Source organism: Eriocheir sinensis, chromosome 9, assembly GCF_024679095.1.
Source record: "Eriocheir sinensis breed Jianghai 21 chromosome 9, ASM2467909v1, whole genome shotgun sequence".
NCBI lineage: Eukaryota > Metazoa > Arthropoda > Malacostraca > Decapoda > Varunidae > Eriocheir > Eriocheir sinensis.
In genome coordinates, this window is record NC_066517.1 from 8568949 (window position 1) to 8593932 (window position 24984).

The window sequence follows — 24984 nt, forward strand, 5'->3', positions numbered from 1 at the left end:
ATATGCACGATTCTTACTTAGCCTGAACGGATTGAATCCTTGGCCGGAGATTAGAGTTCACTAAGATTCTTAAATGTCTCTCACATCTAGATCTGCTTAATGGAGTGTCTTTCAACTAAAAATTATGAGCAGGGATATTCCTCCTTACACTCAAAATACTACACTTCCACAACTTCATTTTCCACTTCCCCGCCGAATCAAATAATCGATCAAGTTCATAGTGCAGCACACTAGCCTCTTGATCTGATTAATGAAGTCTACCGATTTTTGTATCATCCGCAAACTTACTAACCAAATCATTAATATAAATGATGAACAGCAGTAGACTTGAGTTAATAAAGAACGCTGTGAAAACACATTCGTAACACAGCCACAGTCACATTTTTACCATAATTTGCACTCGCTGTTTCCTATTGCTAAAGCACGCCCTGATACATTCCAACACTTTTCCATATACTCCGTGAGTCTTTAATTTTAGAAACAGCCGGTGGTGGGGAACTTTGTCAAACGCTTTACTAATATATATATATATATATATATATATATATATATATATATATATATATATATATATATATATATATATATATATATATATATATATATATATATATATATATATATATATGTGAAGTATCAATTGCTTTCAAAATTAATGTGTGGCTTATTAGCCTTACCCCATTCCTCTGCTTGTGTAGAGAGAGTATTTTCTATGGTAAACACAGTTAAAACAAAGCAAGCAAACAGACTTCAAGCAGAGGCAGTTGCAGATCGATTACTTGCTAAACAAGCCATTTCACGTCATGGAGGAGAATGTTACGTGTGGAAACCATCCCCATCACTCATCAGTGATGTCAAAACTGGCAAGTGTCATCAACGTTACGTCCAGAGAACCAGTCAACATGATGAGGCAACTCTGCATAGTTGGGAGCCTGACGACGAAGATGACCCACCCCTTCCAATCTTCCTTCAATAATGTATTTATGTATGAGGTAAGACCCATTTTTGTGGTATTATTGATGTTGGCGTATAATTCTAAGTGTTATTTACGATCTAGACAATCTGAGCTTTTTTTTAGCCAATCTTGGCTTTATTTACATGGCAATCTTGGCGCTTTATATTTTTGTGAGTGGCAACCAAGCACAACACACACAGTTCAATGCACGTGGTCACACTGGGGGGTTCCGCCGCGCGGTCGACCACCATGTTTGACGTTGATTTGTTTATTCAATTAGTGTAATTGTCAATCTTTCCTCGGCAGATATTGCCCTCCTGAACTGTGTGTTTTGTTTGGAGATGTGAGACCTTAGAGCTTGCAGCAATTTATCAAATGAAGCCTTGGTCATTCGGTAATTAACAACATAAGAACATAAGAACGTAGGAATGTGCAAGATGCCGGTAGGCCTGTACAAGGCAGCTCCTTTGAACCTAAGCTCCCATGAATCTAACCCCAACTAATATCACTGTCTATGAATTTCTCTAATCTATTTAATAATGCGACAATTGTACTGGCACTCACCACATGACTCCTCACCCTGTTCCACTCATCTACCACTCTGTTAGTAAACCATTTTTTGCCTAGTTCCGTGTTGCATCTGAATTTATCCAGTTTAAACCCATTACTACGTGTCCTACCCGGTTTTCTTACCAACATAACCCTTTTAACATCCCCCTTATTACAGCCCTTCATCCATTTATAAACCTCGATCATGTCTCCACGCACCCTTCGCCTTTCTAGAGAATGCAAGTTTAACTGTGTGAGTCTTTCCTCGTATGGGAAGTTTCGTAACTCTTGAATCATCTTAGTCATCCTTCTCCGCACCGATTCTAACATTTTTATATCCATTCTATAGTAAGGTGACCAGAACTGAACCGCATACTCAAGATGAGGTCTAACTAATGCTAAATATAGTTTGAGGAAGACTTCGGCGCTTGCTTATGCTCCTTGATATAAAACCTAGTACTCTGTTTGCTCGATTTCTAGCTTGAATGCATTGTGCCCTAGGACTGAGAGCAGCCGCACGGCGAAACCGCCAAAGTGTGACATGGTACTGGTCAGGCGGCGGCGCCGCCGCTTTTCCCCACCCAGCGGTTTTGCCGCGCGGCGAAACCGCCCAGTGTGACACCGGCTATCAGAAACACCTTCATACCGGCGATAGCAAATGGGAGATGTCCCAGTGACCAGGAGAGAAGATTGCTGGAGTTGCCGCCAAGAATGGGTGGGCTCGGCATCACCAACCCGCAAAATCTGGCTGAGTCTGAATTCGGGAACTCAATCCGAATCACAGCCTCCTTGACCGGATATATTACCAATCAAAATGAAAGGGGAGAAGACAACCCTCAAGATATTAGGTTACTAAGGAATGAAATCTCCATAAACAGAGAAGGAAAACAGAGAGACACTCTGAGTGACCTAATGAGAGAACTCCCAGAAGACACAAGGAGGAGGACAGATATTGCACAGGAAGTGGGCGCTTCAAACTGGCTAACCACACTACCTATCAGGGCAAAAGGCTTCAACTTAAACAAAAAAGAATTTACTGATGCCCTTGCCCTCAGGTATGGCTGGCCAGTGGATGGGCTCCCAAACATGTGTAACTGTGGCTCACCCTTCAACCAAAATCATGCCATGGCATGCAAGAGAGGAGGTTTCGTCTGCATGAGACATGATGAAGTAAGAGACGTAACAGCTCAGATGCTGAAAGAAGTCTGCCACGACGTGACTGTGGAACCCATGCTGCTCCCTCTGCAAGGCGAACACCTCGCCAGACGCACCGCTAATGTTTCGAACGAAGCACGAGTGGATGTTAGCGCCAGAGGGTTTTGGACTCGTGGACAAAGGGCATACTTTGACATAAGGATCTTTGATCCCATGGCCCATTGCCACAGAGACCTGACCCTTGATGCAGCCCACAGAAGAAACGAACAAGAGAAGAACAGAGCACATGAAGAAAGAATACAGAATGTGGACCAGGGCTCCTTCACCCCGGTAGTATTCACGACGGCAGGAGGGATGGGACCAAGGGCGCAGAGCTTCTGCGCAAGACTCGCCGAAACACTGGCGGATAAGAAACAACAGCCAAGAAGCAGTGTGGTCGCCTGGATGAGATGCAGGCTGTCCTTCTCCCTCCTGAGGTCAGCCTTGGTCTGCCTGAGAGGAACCAGGTCACCTGCACCCAAAACCACCCGCATTGCTGACCTGGACTTTGAGGCGACGGTGGTTGATAGTCGTATCAACCACAAGCTCTATTAACAAAAATAAAATGTTTAGTAAAGTTTGTAATATTAAATAAAGATGGTTGTCGGCCACAGTCATTGGCGGGGTGGGGCCAATGAATTGCTTTGTGAAAGGATATGAGAAAATATACCGCTCACAACGCAACTCTAATAGATGGAGGCCCGTAGGAGTAGTAGTAGTAGTAGTAGTAGTAGTAGTAGTAGTAGTAGTAGTAGTAGTAGTAGTAGTAATAATAATAATAATAGTAATAATAATAATAATAATAATAATAATAATAATAATAATAATAATAATAATAATTATAATAATAAAAAGTAATAATAATAGTAATGTAATAATAATAATAATAATAATAATAATAATAATAATAATAATAATAATAATAATAATAATAATAATAATAATGATAATTATAATAATAGTAACAGTAATAATAATAGTAATAACAATAGTAATATTATTAACATAATAATAATAATAATAATAATAATAATAATAATAATAATAATAATAATAATAATAATGATAGTAACTAAAAATAATAGTAATAACAATAGTGATAATAATATTACTAAAAATAATAATAATAATAATAATAATAATAATAATAATAATAATAATAATAATAATAATAATAATAATAATAATAATAATAATAATAATAATAATAATAATAGTAATATCAACAGTAATAATAATATTACTAAAAATAATAATAATAATAATAATAATAATAATAATAATAATAATAATAATAATTATATTAATAAACAGGAACAAGAACATTTAACAAGAGCTCACCGGAATTTAACCTCAGTGGACTTGTTGGTAAGGGACAATGCGCTCTGGATGGAGTAGGCCTTCCTGTGCTTGTGCAGTAGCTGTTGGTAAGTGTCCGGAAATGCCTCAATCAGAAGGCCTCGCCATCCCATCCGTCTCTCCAGGTAGAGCGTGTTGCTGTACAGTTCCCCGTCCGCCGCTCCCACCTCCAGAAAAAAGCCACCTTTCTGGGACAACAAGCAAATGATTCGTGAAAATATGACCGATTATAGATGTAAACGATACATGCAAAGACTTTGGGGACCCTATTCACAATGGATTTTTTTACAGTAAGGGATGCAGCAAACAGACAACATAAAAACGCTGAGCGCTGCTCTTTTCGTTAAAAAAAAGGATAGGTGCAGGGGCCAGAAGCTAGGGTCACATTCGGTTGGTAATATGTCTTAATACTCCTCTCTTGAAAGAGTTGAAGTTGTGGGCAGTAATAAATACATACAAAATTTGGCTGTTTCAGAGTTTGGAGCCAAAGGGATAAAGAAATGAAGATGCTGGTTGATTCTGCATTGAATTTGGAAAGCACAGGTATAAGCTAGAGTAGCCAGTAGAGTAGAGTAGAGTAGCCATGGGGACAGACACATAACTCATTGCCAGCCCTCTCTGTGTCAGTGCACACACTGAAGTCGGCCAAACAATGAGTGTGTCACAGCTCAAAGGTAAGAAACAAAAGCAGAAACAGAAAGTCCCTCTTGACGTTGCTCCAACAAAAGAAAACAGAACGAGGCTAAAAGAGAGCTTGGCATATAGTGGAGCGGATAACAGCCAAAATACTCCCGAATCGTGCATGGTGATACAAGCACAAAATTTGGCACAGTGGTAGAGATTGAATACCTTTTAATTTTACCCGATTTGCCACTTGAAAATCCAAGATGGCCACCATTTTTCCAAGATGGCCGCCATCAGGACCTGTAAAAATGTAATTCTGGCCCTTAATTTGGATGTAGTTCATTATATTCAATACATTGGTGTCATTTTATATGTTTTAAAGCATCTGATGGACATAATGTCCTTTGAGAAGCGCCACCCAGAAGCAGCTAAGGAGTTTCACCAAGGCAACTTTGTTGTGCACAAGTCAACAAAGGAGTTTTCTGGGATGCCCATAGACCAAGCTCACGAACAAAATAACGCTGTCATAAAAGGAGATGTAGGAGCCACTGGACTCACAGAAGATCCTGGAAAGCTGCGTCGCTGGATGGTGGCTGGGCCAGATGTAAGCCGTCTTGTCACTGGATATGAGAGTGTCAGGCATGAAGGATGCAGCATTTGGCAGCCGGCATCATGAGCAGACCTCATGTGCCCAAAAGACCTTCCTGGAGAAGTTGAAATCTCTCACTTAAATTAAGTGACCACTGAGATGGGCAACCCATTCCAGGGGGAGTCAAGTGGCCTTCTTGTCCTCGACACAAAGAATGTTGCTGATCCAGCCATGACGAGCTGCTGAAGACCCACTATCAGAGAGGCCAGGAACAATTTATATCTTTCAAAGAGAGCTTGTACAGTGGAGAGTAAAATGCTTTCTACGCACCACTCAGGAAGAACAAAATAACCCTCTGCAGATCTTAACATTCTGCCAAGACCACCAAGGATAATGTCCTAAAAGTAGACAGTCAAGTATTCTCTCGACTCTTCATCTCGTGTCAGAACCGGTAATATATATAAGAGTCATGAGAACCAGTCGGCACCAGCCTCACTGAGTGATAATGGCCAGCTACACACCACACAGAAGTCTCAGCTGGCAGAAATTCTCCAGAAACAAGTCACCATGCCTGTGACAGAACCTGAGGCTGATGCAATCATCATTGACGGATCAGCACTCATCAGAGCCTTCCCTCCAAAGTCATCAAAGACCTTTGATGTATATGTGCAAGAAGATCTTATCCCAAAGGTGGAATTATATGGGGCAAAATACAAAATATATAGTCTTTGATGTCTACAAGAAGGACAACCTGAAAGCAGAGACCAAGTCGAAGTGGGGATCAGGCATCAGAAGACGAGTCTTGGCAACAAGCAAAACACAAGTCAACTGGAAAGGGTTTCTCAGGGACGACAGCAACAAAACCGAGTTGTTTGAATTCCTTTCTGACAAGGTCTGCAGAGCCGAGACAACCAGGAACCTGGTGATAGCTGCAAAGGGGAATCTTGCTATCACCAACTCAAGCAACAAGTTCATTGATGCCATCTCCCCATGCAGCCATGAAGAAGCTGACACCCGACTCTTCTTACATGCCCGAGACGCAGCTCTCAATGGAAGCCAGTCCCATGTCATCAAGGCCAATGACACTGATGTGCTTGTCATAGCAGTGTATGTCCTGCCATCCCTTCTGGAATTTGGTCTTCAAAAGATGTGGGTCTTCTTCGGACAAAAGGACCTACCACTAGATGGATACCTGTTCATGAAATAGTATCGGCAATCGGTCCACAGAAGACACGCGGGATACTCTACTTCCATCGTTTACTAGATGTTATGTTGTTTCTGCCTTTCGAGGCAAAGGCAAGAAATATGCATGGCTCACCTGGAACATGTGTGATGAAGTGACCGAAACCTTTGTCACACTCAGTCAGACTGCAAGTAAAGTGTCTGACAATGATCTCCAGAACCTGGAGCGTTTCGTCATAGTACTATACTGTATGACAGGGCCAATTCAGCTACAAGTGTTGACGAAGCAAGACTGGAGCTGTTTGCTCGCAAGCAAAACACTAGTCATCACGTGCTGGCTTGAGGGAACATGCAAAGCGTGCTGCCTACCAGGCAGGAATAATCTGGGCTCAGGCAACAATTCGGGAGCCCGATAGTGACAACCCTGCCGATTAGGGGTGGACCCAAGAGGAAGGCACATGGAAAGTTGTCTGGACGACGCTCCCACCAATAGCAGCATGTTGTCAGCAGTTGACCAAGTGTAGCTGGAAGGGAGAATGCAAGGGCAGATGTAAATGCTACCACCATGGACTTACCTGCACTGCTCTCTGCAGTTGCAATTGTGAGACACAATAATCATTACCATGTTTATTATGCTAGAATTTTACTCTCAAACAATTCATGTTCCAAGATGCTCAAAGTAGGTGTTGGCCTTAGCAAGCATACTTTTGATTTCAGTGAGCAGCTGCATTGAGGTACATGTGTTCTGCATAGTTTTGTTTGTGACGCACAAATATTATCTCAAATCTCATGTAATTTCTGTCTATTTGTATCTTTACTAGGCATTTCTTATTAAAATGTTTGTTTCCTGTATGTTTGTCTTTTATTTTCATGTTTCTTTGGCAGCCATCTTTAAAAAAATGGCCACCATCTTGAAGTCTCAAATGCCCATTAAAGCTGCAAGGTCATCATGACCAATATTTGTGTAATTGTAAATGTAATTGTGAGTGTCATTGAGCAAATGAAACTCCTTCCATGAAAAAAGTCCATTCTCTGGGCTCATTTTGGCGGCGATCTTGAAAAATGGCGGCCATCTTGGACCATGACTCAAAGAACAACTGAGCCAAATATGATGCTTGTATCACCAAGTGCACGATTTTTCCATTATCTGTCCCGCTATAGTACATCTCTTTCTCCTCAGCCCTGAAGAGTGGAATCATTTTCGTAGTGCGTCGCTGAACTCTTTCTAATAATTTAATGTCCTTCCTATATTTAGGGAACCAGAACTGCAATGCATATTCCAGATAAAGTTTTACCATTCTCAACTCAAGGCGTACGAGGGTACCTACCCTCGATCTTATTCCTCGAAATCCAGACTTGTTAGGGGAGATATTGCCATTGCACTCAAAACAGTGTATTAGACGGAAGTTCACCATCTTCTCCATCAGTTTCCAGAAGCAGGATGTTAGGGCTACGAGGTGGCAATCTAAACGTTGTGAACCATTATTCCCAGGCTTACGGATAGAAAGTACAGTTTATTCACGCCATCAATTTGAAATAATATCTATGCTGTAAATCTGGGGCAGCAAAGTCATGGTTGCAAAATTAAGGTGTCGGAGCACGGCGTCCATGATGTTGTCAGGACCCGGCGAGGTGACGTTACAGGAGAACTGATTTGATTGGAGTTCATGCATGGAGAACATGGAGAAGGGGACGTTGTACTTTTCTTCTTTCAAAGACGAAAACTCTAGCTGGCAACGCTCATGTTCTTCCAAGTGACAATGTACGGACGACGGGTGGTCTGGAATCCGACAGAGAACACAACAGCAAATGCAATGGCTATGGCGTCGGCAACCTCAGCGCTTTGTGACACTAAATCATTGTTGATTTTAAGTGTAGGTGGTGGGCGTGACGAAAACTTTCCAGGTATTCAATGTACTCTCTCTCGCATCTGTGACATTTGTGTCTGATTTATTGATGATACATATACAAATATATATATATATATATATATATATATATATATATATATATATATATATATATATATATATATATATATATATATATATATATATATATATATATATATATATATATATATATATATATATATATATATATATATATATATATATATATATATATATATATATATATATATATATATATATATATATATATATATATACCCCGCCTATAGCGCCGGTAAGCTTTCTTCAGGCCCAGGCCCTTCGTGGCGCAGGCCTTTTTTTTCCAGTGGCGCCAGTTATACTTGGCTCATGCTGCCCGCCGGAACTCGTTCTTGATTCACTGGACCGTTTCTTCTAGAGTAAGGGTTGATGATCTGCATTGGCAAATGAGGAACGTATGGCCTCCTTGAGAACCGGAGGGGCTGGTGCTCGTGTTTTTTTGTATGCGATATGGTTGAATTATGTCCTATGCCTCCTGTAATGGTTTAAGGCTTGGCGACGGCTAGCCATTGCCTGCTTGATCCTGTCGGACCACCATGGGACGGGCCATCGTGATGAAGTCCTCGTTGTCTGTGTAACCTTGGATCCACCTGCGCAGTACATCAGCGCGGAAAGGTAGGTAACTGCCTCATTGGTTGATTCGAAGTCATCAACTGCAGCTTCTGTGTGGCTCATGGCTTAATAAAATTCCCATTCCGCTTGATCTAATCTCCAACGTGATAGACGAAGGAACGGAAAGAAAATAGAGAAGGAAATGAAGATCGGATATTAAATATCTGGCCCCACTCACACAGCACTCCTGGACAGAGTGGAGTCTAAGGCTCTTTGTCTCATCATCTCTCCTTCTCTTACTGATAGTTTTCTACCTCTTAAATTCCGCCGCCATGTTGCCCCCCTTCCCGCGGTCCCGCTGCACTCGACTTTCCACTCTAGCTCATCCCTATACTGTCCAAATCCCTTATGCAAGAGTTAACCAACATATTCACTCTTTCATCCCTCACACTGGTAAACTCTGGAACAGCCTTCCTTAGTCTGCATTTTCTCCTACCTATGACTTGACCTCTTTCAAGAAGAGTCTATCAAGACACCTCTCCACCCGAAATTGACCTATCTTTTTGGCCACTCTTTACTTTTTTCTGTTGTGGGAGGGGTAAGTAGCGGGCTTTTTTTCTGCACTCTTTTTGTTGCCCTTGAGCCGTCTCCTTTGTTGTAAAAAAAAAAAAAAATGGTCGCTGCCATGCAGATCATCCTAAATGTCATTCTGGAAATCCCGATAAGCATCAGATGAACTTAACGAGAGATCGATGACGGACTGGGTTTTAGTTTTTATATGGTGATGTGTGGGAAGGTTAGTGTTACGTAATGTATGAATCAGTGTCTTGAATGGTAGATGCAACATTTGTGTCTCTTAGGTTGATAGAGTTATCTTCCCACAGACTGTGGCGACCATTAAAATCCCCGTCTATTAAGTAAGAAGGGAGTTGGCGTATCAATGAGAGATGGGTGCACTTTGTGATTGATACTAGGAGCATAAGCTGTATGTACAGGTTGTGTGCCTTAGAACAGAAATAGCTTGTGATTGAGTGTTGAAAGACAAAGGAAGATGTGCAACCTCATAGGGGAGATGGTGGCCGAGTGGTTAACGTGCGGGCGTGGTGAGTCCGAGGACCTAGAGTGGACTAGGTTCGAGTTCCACCGAAACAGCGCTGATTTTTCAAGGAAGGCATCGCCAAGTTGCGGAAGAATACCCACATGCTGTCCGGATCTGCAATCAACTCTTAACTTCAGCTACTTTGGTCAAGAGGAGTACCGCGTGATGAGCAGGAGTTATACATCACGGTACCCACTATAAATATAATTAGCCTGCGCCTCTAACGGACTGGGAGAGTCCATAAGGCCCCTCAGGCCTCAGGCAACACATGAAAAAAAATGACTAGATGTTACGATATCACTGCCGCCGGCAGGGTTTTGCGCTGGATCTGAGGGTGAGTAATTGGCAGAATAGTCACGTGTAGAAGGGTAAGCATAGGCTCCTAACATGGTTTCTTGTAAACAGATACACAGAGGCTGGAAGCCATATATAAGTAACTGGAAGCTTACCTAGCTGGCCCGCAACCCAAGACAATTATATTGCATGACTGAACTTATAGATTGTTTTGGCGTTTCGGGGCGCCCCCGAAGAAGGACCTCCCTGCATCAACAATGTTATTTTAATGAGGTGATGGGTATTATGTTTCTGGGTTCCTCTTCGGCCAAGTGGGCGATGGGGTAGCCAGAAATAACCCACCGGCCAGCCGGGGAGGGTCGACATTTCTCCGGACTACTCCCTCAGCCAGCGACTTTATTATGCTACCGCCCCTAGCGTTCTGCCAACCCGACAAAACAACAGAGGAGGGACACTTGGGTGGAGCCGCGGCATAGAGTGGCCGAAGGCCAAGGCCAAGGGAGCCGGGAGCGCCTCACCGCTAGCCCGGGCAAAAGGGCCCACTGGCCAAGAGTCAACCGGAGCATCCGACACACGACGTGCCCCCAGCGAACCAGAAGTTGGTGCTAGGGATGGTAGGTTTAAAGGAGGGGTGTCCTAATTAGACTCCTCCTTGCGCGAGCGTTTCCTCTTACAGAGGTGTCCATCAGTGGATAAATACGGTTGGGTGTGCGTTTATGTTAATTGGAACAGGATCCATATGACAGACAGGTCGGTTCAAGCTCGCTCGGGATCAGTGCGTTGCGTCATCTGTACCAATACCAATTAATTAAGGAAGGTCTCCTAATCCCCACCCATTCGTTCGCCTGAGCCTCAGAGCACGTGAACAGAGGATTAGGACTGACGTCACAAAGTAGGTGGCGCGAAGGGTCGAGGCCAGATGACCCGTCAGTTCACAGCTGACAGACATGTGACAGACAGAACTCCCTGGAAGACAGGACCAACGCAGAGCGCGGGCTGGCTATTGTTTTCTTTTTTTACGCCCTTGAACTGTCTCCTCTGCTGTAAAAAAAAAGTAAGATAATATCAAACCTTGTAAAATAAATGAGATAAGCTAATACTTCTCTCTTTTATTTTTCATATTACCAAATGCTTTTAAATGAATGATAATTATTTCTTCATGTCATGAGGTTGTCAGCAAATTTTACTACATGACTTGTATGGTGTAGGAAGTTAAATATGGTACGTTTACTTCTAAAACGAGTCTCATTCCATAAACTCTTCCAGTTCTGTACATAGTGTACGTACAATATACGTATTAGCTATTAGGTGAAGTTCTGGTTGACAAGTTACCCCTATAACACACTCCGTTCTCAACCGCGATACCCATCCTCTCTCATACCTTTCCCCAAGCCGATAGGGTCACAAGAAAAAGAAGAAGAATTTTCCCTGTGACGTTAGCAGCACCCCGCTCAAATCTGTACACGTGATCAGATTTCCCTAGAGTAGGCTGGTGGGAAGACCTCCCTTAATCTCTCGGCCTTGATCTGCACCACGCGGCTCATATCTCGTCCCACTCGTTGACCGACGGTGAGGATGATTTGAGGGACATAGGTAAATACCATTTCGTGGCTGGAGAATTCGGTAGGGTCAACTGGCATCGCCTCAGCGAAGGAGACCTTTTCTTCGTTTTGGATGACAGGTACTTCTCCCTCGTATTTGCAACGCTTGAAGTCCTAGGAAGATGCAGGGTGGAACTCACCACAATGGTAGCACCGACCAGGACCGGGGCAGTCCTGACCGTGATCATCCCTGACACATAATACACACACTTTTAGGAGTCCATTCTTCAAGGCAGTAGAAGCATCTGAGATTGGGGACGTAGAGTTTAACATTCAAGTTTAACCAAGGCAGCTTCACAGTTTTAGGAAGTACCAAGCGATTAAAGGTGATGAACAGGGTTGGTGTGGGTGTGAGTAATACATCTACATTTCTTTGGACTCGCCGCACTGAGGCAACATCGTATTCTTTAAACTCCTCTGCTAACCGTTCCTCGCGGACGAGGTCCCGTGAGAAAACGACACCCCTGGACTGGTTCATGGTAGCATTGGGAGTGCTGGGCACTATGTATATGCACCAGGGAAGGAGGTGAAGACGCAAGGCCAAAAGCTCTTTCCAGGTGAGGATACTTCAACTAGTAAGTCCCGCCCCCTTGAGGTACGACCTTGGACTCATGGCAACAGGCCTTAACCAAAGTACGGTGAACTTTAAATATGTCTAGAACGTTAAGCGGGCGGCCATCCATACTCTCAACTACAATGTACACACGCTCAAAAAACTATCGTTACAGTGGGGTCCGACGAATTTCACACTGAGCGACCCGGTAACCTCGGCAGGGTTGGTAAGAGTGCAATCACCTTCACCACCTCAGCTCTGCTGGGGGGAGCAGGACAGGACCCCCGTAAGGGAGGGATAGAGATGAAGGGAGACACTGAGATACCAGATATCACCATAATATTAACGGAGTGATTTGAGTGCCACTTGTTGAAGCTTTATATTCACAAATTATTAAACAATAATGCTCATATGATATACGTAACAGCGGTGGGTAGAAGTATTCTCCCATGTCAAAGATAAAAACAACCATCAACGCATGTCAGATATAGTTCAGTTCATAATGTGCCATCTTGGAACTAATGCTTCCAATGAACGTGTCTTTTCTTTCATGAACAAATTGTGGGCATTTGAAAAAAACACAACTTCAAATTGCAACGCTAAAACCATCGCTGGTAAGAAAGATAAAGTTTAAACAGAGTTGCATGGACTTCTACAGGTTGTTTCCGTCTACTCCTGGGCTACCCTTCTCTCTTGTGCTGCCTCATTGCCTAATAAAAAAGTAAGAACTTTGCGCGCCTTTTAAGTTGACGAATAAGGAATTTGGCGCGGACGTTTTGAATTACCGAAATTAGCCGTCTCTGGAGAAGAGTAATTTATTAAATAGCTTGCATGCAGGAGTTAATTTGTCCAACAAGTTGGTATAATGACTCGCCGATAATTATTAGAGTATTAATCGTATTGGGAGCATTACATGATTGTTTCGAGACAAGCGAATACCGTGACTCGAGTAGTGCATGCTATACTAGTGAAACCAATGCCAACGTTAGCTTACCATTTGGATGAAAAGTCAAGTTTATCCACTATAAATCTATCATAAGGGTTAGCTAAGTTTTAAGTAACTTCCTAGGCTCAGTGGAGCCGTATGTGGCGATCAGTCAGTGGGATTCACTCTGATGTCCGAATCCTGAGTGACTCAACACCGCAAGGTGTTTATCATATTGTCTCCTAAATGGACGAAATTTTAACTCTTCACTTGTGTGTGGGGTGTTAAAGCATAATTTCATCACCCCAAACACTATAATATTATAGCTACATAGAACACAAATCAATTAACTTCGACTAAGACTCCACCTGTGTGTTTCATGAAGCGTTACTGTGCCAGCTCAAATTCTACTGCTTCTTTTACGAGTCCCTCTCACTTGGTTCAGGCAAGTGAACCCACACCCAACACACGCAGTGATACTAACATGAGTAGCCTGTTCTCAATGGCTTCGTCCTTGGTGTCAGTTTGTATCGTGCTGAATGTGTAACGATAGTTTTTTGAGTGTGTGTACTTTTCATAGTAAACAGGCTCACATACCAGCAAGAAATTCAACTTACATGGTTGGGTAACCCCGGAGTTTACGAGAACCATTCCGTGGACCTCCAGGTTGCACGGACTTGTCATGGGCAGACCCGGGGGAGGAATGCGACTTCCCAGAAGCACCACCAGGAGCCATGAAAGGCTCCAACTTGGTGATGAGAGACAAGCACCACCAGGAGCTATGAAAGGCTCTAACTTGGTGATGAGAGACGGAAGATTCGGAATATGCAGGGACGCGCGGACATCAGGCAGAGAGGCAGGCCAAGGAAGACCGTTAACGTTGCTCATATATAACTACGGTATAACATCAATTTCACTTCCCAACCCGCCACCTACCAACAACGGAGCCCAACGAAAGGAGGCTGACTGTTGGACCAGAGCCATACCTAGTGCCTCAGGAGTAGTGGGGAAATATATGGGACTACTGCCGGGCGTTTAGCGGCGGCAGCGGGGGTGTTGTAGCCGCTCACCTATCACTGACCGCTTGGCCCTAGCCAACACATGACAAACCAACTGATCCAGTGGGGTCTCACTCAGCCACCCCAACCCTCCCACCAAAGGAGCTTGTTCCCCACCCAGGGGAACTTACCCCGCCCTGAGATGGATTCAATTCCCAAAAGAGAGGGCGCGGGAATTATAACGGACGCCACGCACGGCAAGCACGTGGGGAAGCACTACCCCAGTCCTTTGTGGTAAAAGGGCGGGCGCATACGAATTCTCCGGTAGTCCTCCTCTATCGGTGACGAAGGGGTAGGAGCCCTTGGTCTACAAGCTTATGAACATCGAACCCTACCGAGGCAGGCAGTGTACTGGCGTAGATGATGCTGATCCCGTTTCAAACCCCATCATCACAAGGTGACTTCCCTTCGACGGCGTCCATATACTCAAACAATGCAATGTCATTGATCATTATTATATTCGGGTAAATATTTGATCCACTGTACATATTAATGACACTCTCTAGATACCATGCATACTAACACCCATTCAATAATTGATCTCTCACTATGTTCATCTAATGCCTATCTGGAGTTTCAGTGGGATATAACCGATGATTTGTATGGTAGTGATCATTATCCGCTCTTTCTTTCTGTCCCTACTTTCTGTCCATCACCCCGTGTACCACTTTGGAGATCAGATCGAGCGGATTGGGAACTTTTTCGAGACATGACCTAAACAGAGGCTTATACTGTATTGATGACTGAGTCAACCGATGATGCAGTTATATTTCTGACCGCGCTGCTGCAATGGGCATGCAAATTTAGTTCCACAGCCAACGAAGAATATATCACGATGGTCCGTCCCATGGTAGATTAATGAGTGCAAGCAGACAGTGGCTTGCCGTCGCCTTCAACCAGTATAAGAGGCATAGAACAGATTTCAATTATATTGCGTACAAAAACGTACGAGCACAAGGCCGCTGGATAGTTAAGGAGGCAAGACGTTTCTTTATTGCTACTTAATTCTCCACAATAAATGCAAAGACCCCGATGAAATATGTATGAAAGAGTACACAAAATAGCTGGAAAGTTTTCGTCACGCCCTCCTACATTTGAAATCAACAACACAGTAATAGCAAGCGCTACAGTCACTGACGTCAAAGCCAATGCATTCGCTGAAGTGTCACGGCTGGATTTCAGGACACTTTTTATACGTCGCCACCTGGAAGAACTAAGGAGTCATCGGTTCGGTTTTTCACCAGTCAACAATGTAAATTATAAGGCACCCTTCACACTGCGGAAACTCTGAGTACGACAGTCTGGTGCCATTGGTGTGTGGCAGGTTAGGTGGGAAGACCTGACTGACACGACCAAGATGGAGAAGATCGCGACCTGGGCTGCTCATCCTTGGTCGAATTCCCACATCAGGGATCGTAAGGTGACGGTCTTGGCCCGCCTTAAGAGGGGTCACGCTTGCTATACACACGACTTTCTTTTGTCCTGGCGAGTTCAAACATTCTGGGTACTGTTTAGCCCTCTTGCTGGTTGAATGCCCTAGTCTAGGGGATCTGCGACAGCGGTACCTCTTAAGCGGCGTCCACACTATGCGTGGCCAGGCTGGTGACTCCGTGCGTGGCTCCCCCACAACTTCCATATATGGTAAAGTGGACGGGGCTACGCGGAGCGGGAGCGAGAGTCTAGCGAGAGGCATTTGGTGGTGAGCACCCCGCGCGAGACACTCAGTTGTCTAGCGTACCAGACTGCACCCGTAAAAAGTACCAAATGAGAACAAAACATACCAGATTGAGTAAATATAACATTATATACTGGTCTACATACCTATAAAAATTTAAATCTATCTCCTCTTGGGTTGCTGAAGGTGTTGAACACTAACGAAGTACATGGAAGGACATAAATGTAACGCCTTACGACATTTTACAGTGTACATTTTATTTCCACGATGTATAGAACAAAAATACCATCTCTATTTAGTACCAGATCTAGTGAAAGTCGTACTTTGTACAACCAAAAATACCAAATCTGGTACGTTCGTACCAATAACGGCAACACCTGCTGGGGGCTGCTCACCAGTCGTGCCACGCCTGTCGCTTATAGTGTGGACGATCACACCCTCGTCAGTCCGCCTGATTCCGCGACTGCCCATCCAGAGTGTGGACGGCGCTTAAGGGTAAGTAGTCATGTGCCGCAACTACAGCAGCCATATGGCGCCGAACATTTAATATCTGAGTAAAAATCAAACAAGTTTATAAAAAAATTGTTATAAAGTTTATAAGAAGTTAAAAAGATCTTAGAATAATTAAGCAGTAACCAAACAGTAACGAGGATCAACAGCAAACCTAAATGGAATAGAAAACACCAACCTCATTTAGGTGATGGGAGTTTCTCTCTCTCCCTGGTGCTGGGGGGAGAAGGCACTCTCCCCGGGACATGAGGTCATGGACTACCGTAAATGACCTAAATGAGGTTGGTGTTTTCTATTCCATATAGGTTTGCTGTTGATCCTCGTTACTGTTTGGTTACTGCTTAATTATTCTAAGATCATTTTAGCTTCTTATAAACTTTATAACTAATTTCTTTTATAAACTTGTTTGATTTTTACTCAGATTTAAATGTTCGGCGCCATATGGCTGCTGTAGTTGCGGCACATGACTACTTACCCTAATAAGCCAATCAATCAGACTGCATCAAGAGGATAACCAGGAATCATTTAGGAAAGGAAGGTCACTAGAAGAACGCCCTTTGAGGAGTTTGTATTTGTGATCAGAATGTTAAAAGGTATTGACTAAGATTAAAACAAATATAGTCGGTTCCCCCAAGTCTGAGGTGTGCATTATCGTACGCTGGTAACCTGCTGCCACACGGATTGTCCGATTGCATGGATAATATATGATAGCTTATGCAGAAACAGTTTTCAGTTTCAATAATAGGCAGGCAACAATAACAAATACCGTCAATTATTGTCGATTTGAAGCTAAAAATATTAATACTATCGCAAATAGCTATTTTGTTAGTATAAAACCTGCTTTTTTCTCCAAGTGGTTAATAATTATAATAACCAAGGATGATTAATAATTATAATCAGCGATCTTTAGAGTTAACATAACAGCTGTTTGCTACAGTACTAATGATTTTTAACTCAAAATCGACTATAATTAGTGGGATTTGTAATTGTTGCTTGCATATTATTGATAATGACGACTGTTTGCTATGCGTAGGCTATCAAACATAATCTACGAAATCGGACACACCGTGTGAGAGGGGGTTGTCAGGGCTCGAAAATGCACACTTCAGACTTGGGTGAACCGATATCTTTTATATAGAGGAGCACTCTCGTGAGTGCAAACTGACCAAACTCACCTTGCAGTCCACTAGCCTGCTCTGGTTTTATGTTTGTGGCATTTTTCACTTTTTTTTTTTATCTGCAATTTTTATACTATCCGAATCAAAGAGCGCTCGAATGTGATTAAAAATAGAACACTGGCATTGTTTTGGTGTTTTAAGAGAGTTCAATCTAAGTGAAAAAAAAAACATTTATTCACTATTTTGTTTGACTTTTTGTGTTCATCATTCACGTCTTAACATCATGTTATGCATCGGTTTCATAATATCGGTCGACTGAATCTTAAGGTAAAATGATTAAAAAAGGAAAGGACGAGTACGACATTGAAGAGTAATACAAACGTTTCCCCGGGCAGTGTAAGACTTATAATGTTTTCGCATCACTGCCCTTATGAAAATATCGACAGTGGAGGACGACAAAAAAAAGTTTACCACTGAAACGGATTACAGAATGGAGACATATTAACTTATCCATTTGAATGGTTGGACATCATAGGCATGACCTTGAGTAAATAGATTTGTGCAACATGGTCGCAGGATAGTTGAAGGTATGTATTAGCAAGCTAATAAAAGACCAGCTAGCCAAGCAAAAAAAATGTGGCTGATTTTCTTTAAGATGTTAAAAAGAATCGAATACTCGGACACGTACCATGTTAGGAAAGATTCTCTGCATGAGGAACTGGGTCTGTGACAACTGAGAAAAGTGTTCCTTCTTTGGATTGGTGAGGTTGTAGGGCAGCTTAGAGGGGGGCGCTATCAGGGAACGAATGTAAGCCGCTAGCGCTGGGTCCTCTTGGTCCATGTTTAGTGGAAGGGGCCCCACTTCCTTGACGGTTGACCTTGGAAGTGTTTCTTGCTTGATGCTTTGCAAGGGGGACTCTTCAAGGCTCTTGCTATTCCCAGGGGAGCCCATATCCCTCTCTGGTAAATAAAAATAAAAAAATTACTGCCCGTGCATGTGTGTGTGTGTGTGTGTGTGTGTGTGTGTGTGTGTGTGTGTGTGTGTGTGTGTGTGTGTGTGTGCAATTCACCCACATACATTACACACCCATCCCCCTTGCTCAAGGGGGGACAATAACATTTAGTTTTCAGCGGAAAAATCCTGGAGTGAGCGGGTTGAGACTGCCGCTGCCAGGTCATGAGCCCAGCAGCGCAGTGCTTTACAGCCATATCGTGTATGTGTGTGTGTGTGTGTGTGTGTGTGTGTGTGTGTGTGTGTGAGAGAGAGAGAGAGAGAGAGAGAGAGAGAGAGAGAGAGAGAGAGAGAGAGAGAGAGAGAGAGAGGTTTATATATCCTTTAAAATCCGACCACATACCACCCAGAGGGAATGAGACTAGGTCTTCTGTCCTAAACCTAAAAGTTTCAATTTGGCTCCAAAGCATTTAGCAATTTATTTAGTTTCATGTCAGTAAGAGTTAAGGTTAAGGTTTGCTCGTTCGGAGTCAGTCGATCGCACTACAACATTGGTGAAGAAAAATTTGGTGCAGTCTGAATTTACTTGCCTACATTTACGTTTTGTGCCATTATTCCTCGTTCCAAAGTGTCATCGATCATAAACAATTTTTATTTGTCCACATTCGTGAATCCATTAAATATTTTAAAATGTTCGATCATTTTCTTCGGAGGCGACGTTTCTCAAGAGGAAGGGATCATTTTTGTTGCCCAACGTTGAACACTTTCTAATTTAGCAATGTCCTTTGCATGGTGGGGAGACCAAAACTGTACCACATATTCCAAGTGGGGTCTGACCAAACTATTATAGAGCGGAAGTATTACATATTTATTTTTTAATAAAAAGTTTCTTTTCATGAAGCCCAGCATTCTGTTCGCTTTATTTGCTGCATCGATGCATTGATGTGAGAATTTGAGGTTTGACGCGATTTTGAGACACAGGACCTTGACGTATTGAACGCTTTTGAGTTTGACGCCGCGCATTTCGTAATCGAACTTCTTATTTCTTGTTCCAACTTGAAAGACCTGGCACTTGTCTACATTAAAGGGCATCTCCCATCTATCAGACCTAGCTGAAATTGTATGCAAATCCTCGTGGAGGGTTTGTCAGTCTTCGTCAGTGAGAACCGAGTTACCAATATGTGTGTCGTCTGCAAATTTACTAATGCGATTATTGATTCCAACATCCACATCGTTGATGTAAATAATGAAGAGCACTGGGCCAAGAACCGAGCCTTGAGGGACGCCACTAGTGACCGGCGCCCACTCTGAGTTAAATCCGTCGATCACCACTCTTTGTTGTCTGTTGCTCAACCAATTCGCGATCCATTGGTATACTCGACCGTCAATACCTTGTTGCTTTAATTCATAAAGTAATTTATGATGTGGCACTTTATCAAACGCTTTCTGGAAATCAAGACAGACTATGTCCAATGATTTTGTGACGTCATAAACTGAGAAGAGGTCGTTATAAAAAGTCAATAGGTTTGATAGGCAGGATCTTTTGTTACGGAAGCCAAGTTGTGAATCCCCAATTAATGAGTGGCTTTCAAGTTAACTCACAATTTTGTCTCTAATTATGCTCTCGAGTAGCTTACCAACAATTGAAGTTAGACTAATGGGCATGTAATTACCTGGTATTTTTCTGTCTCTTTTCTTAAAAATCGGTGTCACGTTAGCCTTTCTCCAATCCGAAGGGACGATGCCTTGTCGCAAGGACATATTGAATACGGTTGTGAGGGAGGAGAGTATTTCGCCCTTTGTTTCTTTAACCCGTTAGCAGCGACGGGCCAAATTTGTGGCTTTACCGTGTACCAGCGACGGACCAAATTTGTGCCATGATAAAGACCCCCCAAACTAGATGATGCATAAACTGATCACAAATACGTTGATACATATTATGAAATGGTTTGCGTGAGTGATGATTGTTTCTCATTTTTCTTGCTTAGAGGGACCTTTAAGAAACATGGTTCTCGCAGCTACCGGGTTAAGCAGTATAGGATATACTTTGTCTGGTCCGGGACTTTTATTTGTTTTAAGGGATTAGAGAGCTTTTAGGACTTCATCGGTAGTTATTACGAAGTAGAGCAATGCATGCTCGAGATTTACATTAGTACTGTTGTCGTCACTGGTTTTGATGGTAGTGGTGGGAAGACTGCTAGGATTAAACACCGAGGAAAAGTAATTGTTAATAGGTTTGCAACGTGTTGGCTGTCACTAGTTCACCGTCACTGTTTGTTAAAGGTCTAATTCCACTTCTGATCGCCTTCCTATTGTTTATATAACTGAAGAAGGAGTTTTCTTCATATCTACGCTTTGCCTGACCTATTAATATTTTTACTCGCCGCCTGGCTTCATGATAAAGTCAAATGTTTTCGGGCGTGTTTTGTTATTTCTTTAGCCTGTAAAACAATTTTATCTTCTTAACCATTAACCAAGGTGGGTTTTTATTAGTGTTACTTCGCTTATAGCACTATAGGACAAATGTGTTCTGTTGAGTGAGTAAATGATTTTTTAAAGTTTAGCCAGACTTCCTCTACGTTGCCGTCATCTGATAGTTGTATTTCTGTTAGTTTTTGTCGGATTTCAGCGAAATTAGCTCTTTTGAAATTGGATACCTTTACTTTATTTTCAGACACTGTTGTTTGAGCTCTAATGTCGACGCGCACTAATTTATGATCGCAAGAACCGAGGTGTTCCCCTACCGTAACATTACTGTCTAGATTATCTTGGGTCGCTATAACAAGGTCTAGTATATTATTTTGTCGAGTTGGTTCAGTAACCATTTGGCTTGGATAATTTTCTTCTAAAAGTTCGATCATTCTATGTGACTCGCCTTCTGTACCTGATAGTGTCGCCCAGTCGATATGGGTTAAAGTCTCCCAATATCAGTGAGTCGCTGTTATTAAGTGACTGCCTTAAAACGCTGTACATTTCAACATCTTCGAGTGATTGCCCCGGAAGCCTGTAGGTGACTTATATTTAGATTGATTTTTGCAATTTTTACTCGCACGCACAAATGTTCAGCGTTACTATCTCTTGGTGTTCTGTCAGTGGGTTGCAAATAGCTTTTGACATAAAGGGGGACACCACCACCTCTACGGCTTTGTTGAAGAGTCTGTAGCGATCTATGTTGTATTCTGAACTTAAATCAATGTATGTGGTGTCGATGAATGATTCGGTTATAGCAATTACGTCAAAATTTTATGTTGAAACAAGACGTCTCAATTCATCAAACTTGTTTCTTAGGCTACGTGCATTGAAACTTAGGACTTTTATGTTATCTTAAGGTAATAGAGGTAATAGAGGTGGTTTTACTTGCGGGTTCACGTTTTCGCGATTGTTGTGTTGCATGCCGTCTCTTTACACGGGCGGGGTGGAGGGACGCGTCCGAGAGCAGTTTTTTTGTTCGGGTGTCACGTACTGCGTCGTTAAAGAGCCTTCCGAATCTGGCTGCCCTGATGGGAGACAGGTGTATTCCGTCCCTATGGAAGAGCTCACCCTGGCCGTAGAAATTGTCCCAGGTGTTAAAGAACTCGACGTCAAGCTCCTTGCAAAGAGTCTGTTAGCGGCTGTTGAGGCTGAAGGCCTTGCTGAAGAAGTTTTAAAGGTTTGCTAATATAATTATACTGTTATCGTTATTAGACTATGAGTCCATCCATAATAACTATATATGCTATTTATTTTATCGAAAAAAATAAATATTCACTTCATTCAGGGGAGAGAGAGAGAGAGAGAGAGAGAGAGAGAGAGAGTTTTCTTTACAGAAAATTTGATTAGAAATTTCATTAGGCGTCATTAGGATAAAAAAGAAACACTGCATGCGGTACCGGTACCGCTACTAACGATACCTGAGTTTCCGGTACCGGCTACTGCTGGTACTCAAATTAACGGTACCTGCCCACCCTTATGAGTGACTGGTTTAGGCTATAGTCTTTCGACTCTAACTTGAGCCCTGAGGCTTGGCCCGGGGAACCTCCCATTTTTTTGCACATCTAGCAATGACCTGCGCATGGCGATTTGTCTCACTGTTAGTCTGTACGTTATCTATTTATAGAATATATATAATCATAATACGACTGCATGGTGTTATGAATGGCTTGGGATTCGAGGGAAAGACAACGACTCTGGCAACGCGGCTCATGAGAGTGATGAGACGGTGCCGCACCATTCATCCTTCCGCCACCATGGAAGACTCACGTAGGTCTCACTCTCGCGTCCCGCACAGCCAAGCAAAGGATATTATATAAAACGTAAATAAGAGAGAGAGAGGGGGGGGGGGGGGTAGCGAGCTCCTCTGAGGAGAGTGATGGGGCGATGTGGCAGTAGCGTGGTTCAGGGGAGTCGTGCCTAAAGGCTCAAGTTATAGTCGATCGACTATAGTCGGTATCATTACATCTGACCACTCGCGAACGTAGATGTATCATCTGTTTATTGTTATTTCGTGATCGCGTGAAGATCAGCTTTTCTTATTTTCAGTGATATATTTGAATGTTTGTGTATACAAAGAACACTCAAGCCCTCTTATATAAACCGCAAACATTCCGATTTGCATCGATATTATACTATACAAGTACACGAAATGCAAACCTTTATCAAACAATATAGTCAGATCATACTCGAACATGGGTAGCCTAATATTCCAAATAGCCTAGGATCACACTCGACAGTTAATATTAACTTTTTCATGTTATTTCGAACATTAATCGTTGTTTATTAAGTTATTAAAACACTTTAATTGCACTTGCAAAGCCAGAAATCTTTTTAATGAATTAATAGGCATTTGAAAATCCATAAAATCATAGCTTGTCTTTCGTGTGCTTGAATGGTGTATTATCGATGCAAATTGGCATGTTTGGGACCGATTTTATTTTGTATACATAAACATGTATACATGACTTCAATGATATTATTGAAAAATTAGCTTAAATATCCAGCACAACAGTTGGGGGGGTCGAGGGGCGGTGACCCCCCCCCCGAGCCTAAGGTTGGAATTCGGGGTTGGTCTAGTTTATAATTAATTCCTGACTATTGAGAGAGAGAGAGAGAGAGAGAGAGAGAGAGAGAGAGAGATAGGATATTCGTTCGCACAGGTTAGGTTAGGTTAGGAAAAAAAAATAAGTCGGCAAGACTGCATGGCGGGGCGGGGCGGAGCGCGCGCGGGGAGTACTGATATGATTACCCCCAAAAGTAGGTTTTTAACTAGTCTGCCCAGAAAACATCTATCTTCACGAAAGAAAGTCATATTTAGCCCATGAAAACAATATCTAAGTTTACTTCTGCTGCATTTAAAAAAAAAAAAAAAAATTTGGTTGTTGTTGTTAAGAGGTTATTTTATTATTCTTAAAATTATTGATAGAAATTTTTAACTTTTACATAAATGTATATGTTTTTATCTAAGGTGTTGTGTTCAGCGCCATATGATTGCTGTAGTTGCGGCGACATGAATACCTAGCTCAAGCAATCAGTCCGTAAATCTAAAAAGCAGACTCTGGGATAGGAATCATGCATTTCTAGAAAGGCAGAAAGGCAAGGAGATATACAAACATACTTGCAGGCAGGCAGTACATAGCTGTGCAAGGAATGAACTGGTATACTCTTGTGGAACATGGCAATCAGTAATTCTGACGGACTGACGCACACACCCAAGCGCACACACAAAACATTAATAGACTTACTCAGACTGAAGAAGTCTCCCGCTTCAGAGTTGGGCGGCCAATGCAAGTAAAGAGTGACACACAACGCCACCACAAAGCCAAATACCAACACAACATTCCTGTTTTTTTCACACGAAGTTTTCATCACTAATTTTGTTTTGATATCTGGAAAGAAAAAATAAATATTCCAATGCTCAACAGTGTTCATTATAAGATTATGGTAAATAATATCCATTTGCAGCACTGAAAGACGAAAGTTAGCGTTATTGTAGCCGGAGAGCTGATTCCCTGATAGCTTTAGCTCCAGTGCTGCCTCGACCAATATGTACCAGTATTAACAATATAGTTGGTTCCACGAGAACTGGCATAGATTTTCCTTCAGGGGTGGACTCGCAGACTTGGTATTATTGCATGGGTGATGGTACTGCGCGCTCATTGGTCAATTCTTAACTTGTTATGATGCGCATGAAATTGATTTTGTATTCCTACCAAAACCCTTTGTGAGTTGTTAGGTAACAGATTGCACCGATAAAAACTAATGCAAAAA

General features: G+C 42.5%; 1 protein-coding gene across 1 annotated transcript; it reads right to left on the reverse strand.

Annotated features, from left to right (window-relative positions):
• Nucleotides 1-4035: 4035 nt before the first annotated feature.
• On the reverse strand, nt 4036-24598 carry LOC126996272 (uncharacterized). Its single transcript, XM_050856648.1, has 3 exons — nt 24459-24598; nt 18478-18749; nt 4036-4245 (listed from the first exon to the last, which is right to left on the reverse strand). Exons 1-3 carry the CDS (start codon nt 24580-24582, stop codon nt 4036-4038), a joined length of 606 nt encoding a protein of 201 aa, XP_050712605.1. The 5' UTR covers nt 24583-24598.
• Between the last annotated feature and the right edge of the window lie 386 nt (nt 24599-24984).

Excerpts from the sequence above, each read along its gene's own strand:
- LOC126996272 (XM_050856648.1), bottom strand. The coding sequence starts at position 24,582 with ATGAAAACTTCGTGTGAAAAAAACAGGAATGTTGTGTTGGTATTTGGC. Across the intron at positions 18,750-24,458 it reads GGGAGACTTCTTCAGTCTGA|AGAGGGATATGGGCTCCCCT; the intron begins GTAAGTCTATTA and ends TTTATTTACCAG. Across the intron at positions 4,246-18,477 it reads AGAGAATCTTTCCTAACATG|AAAGGTGGCTTTTTTCTGGA; the intron begins GTACGTGTCCGA and ends TTGTTGTCCCAG.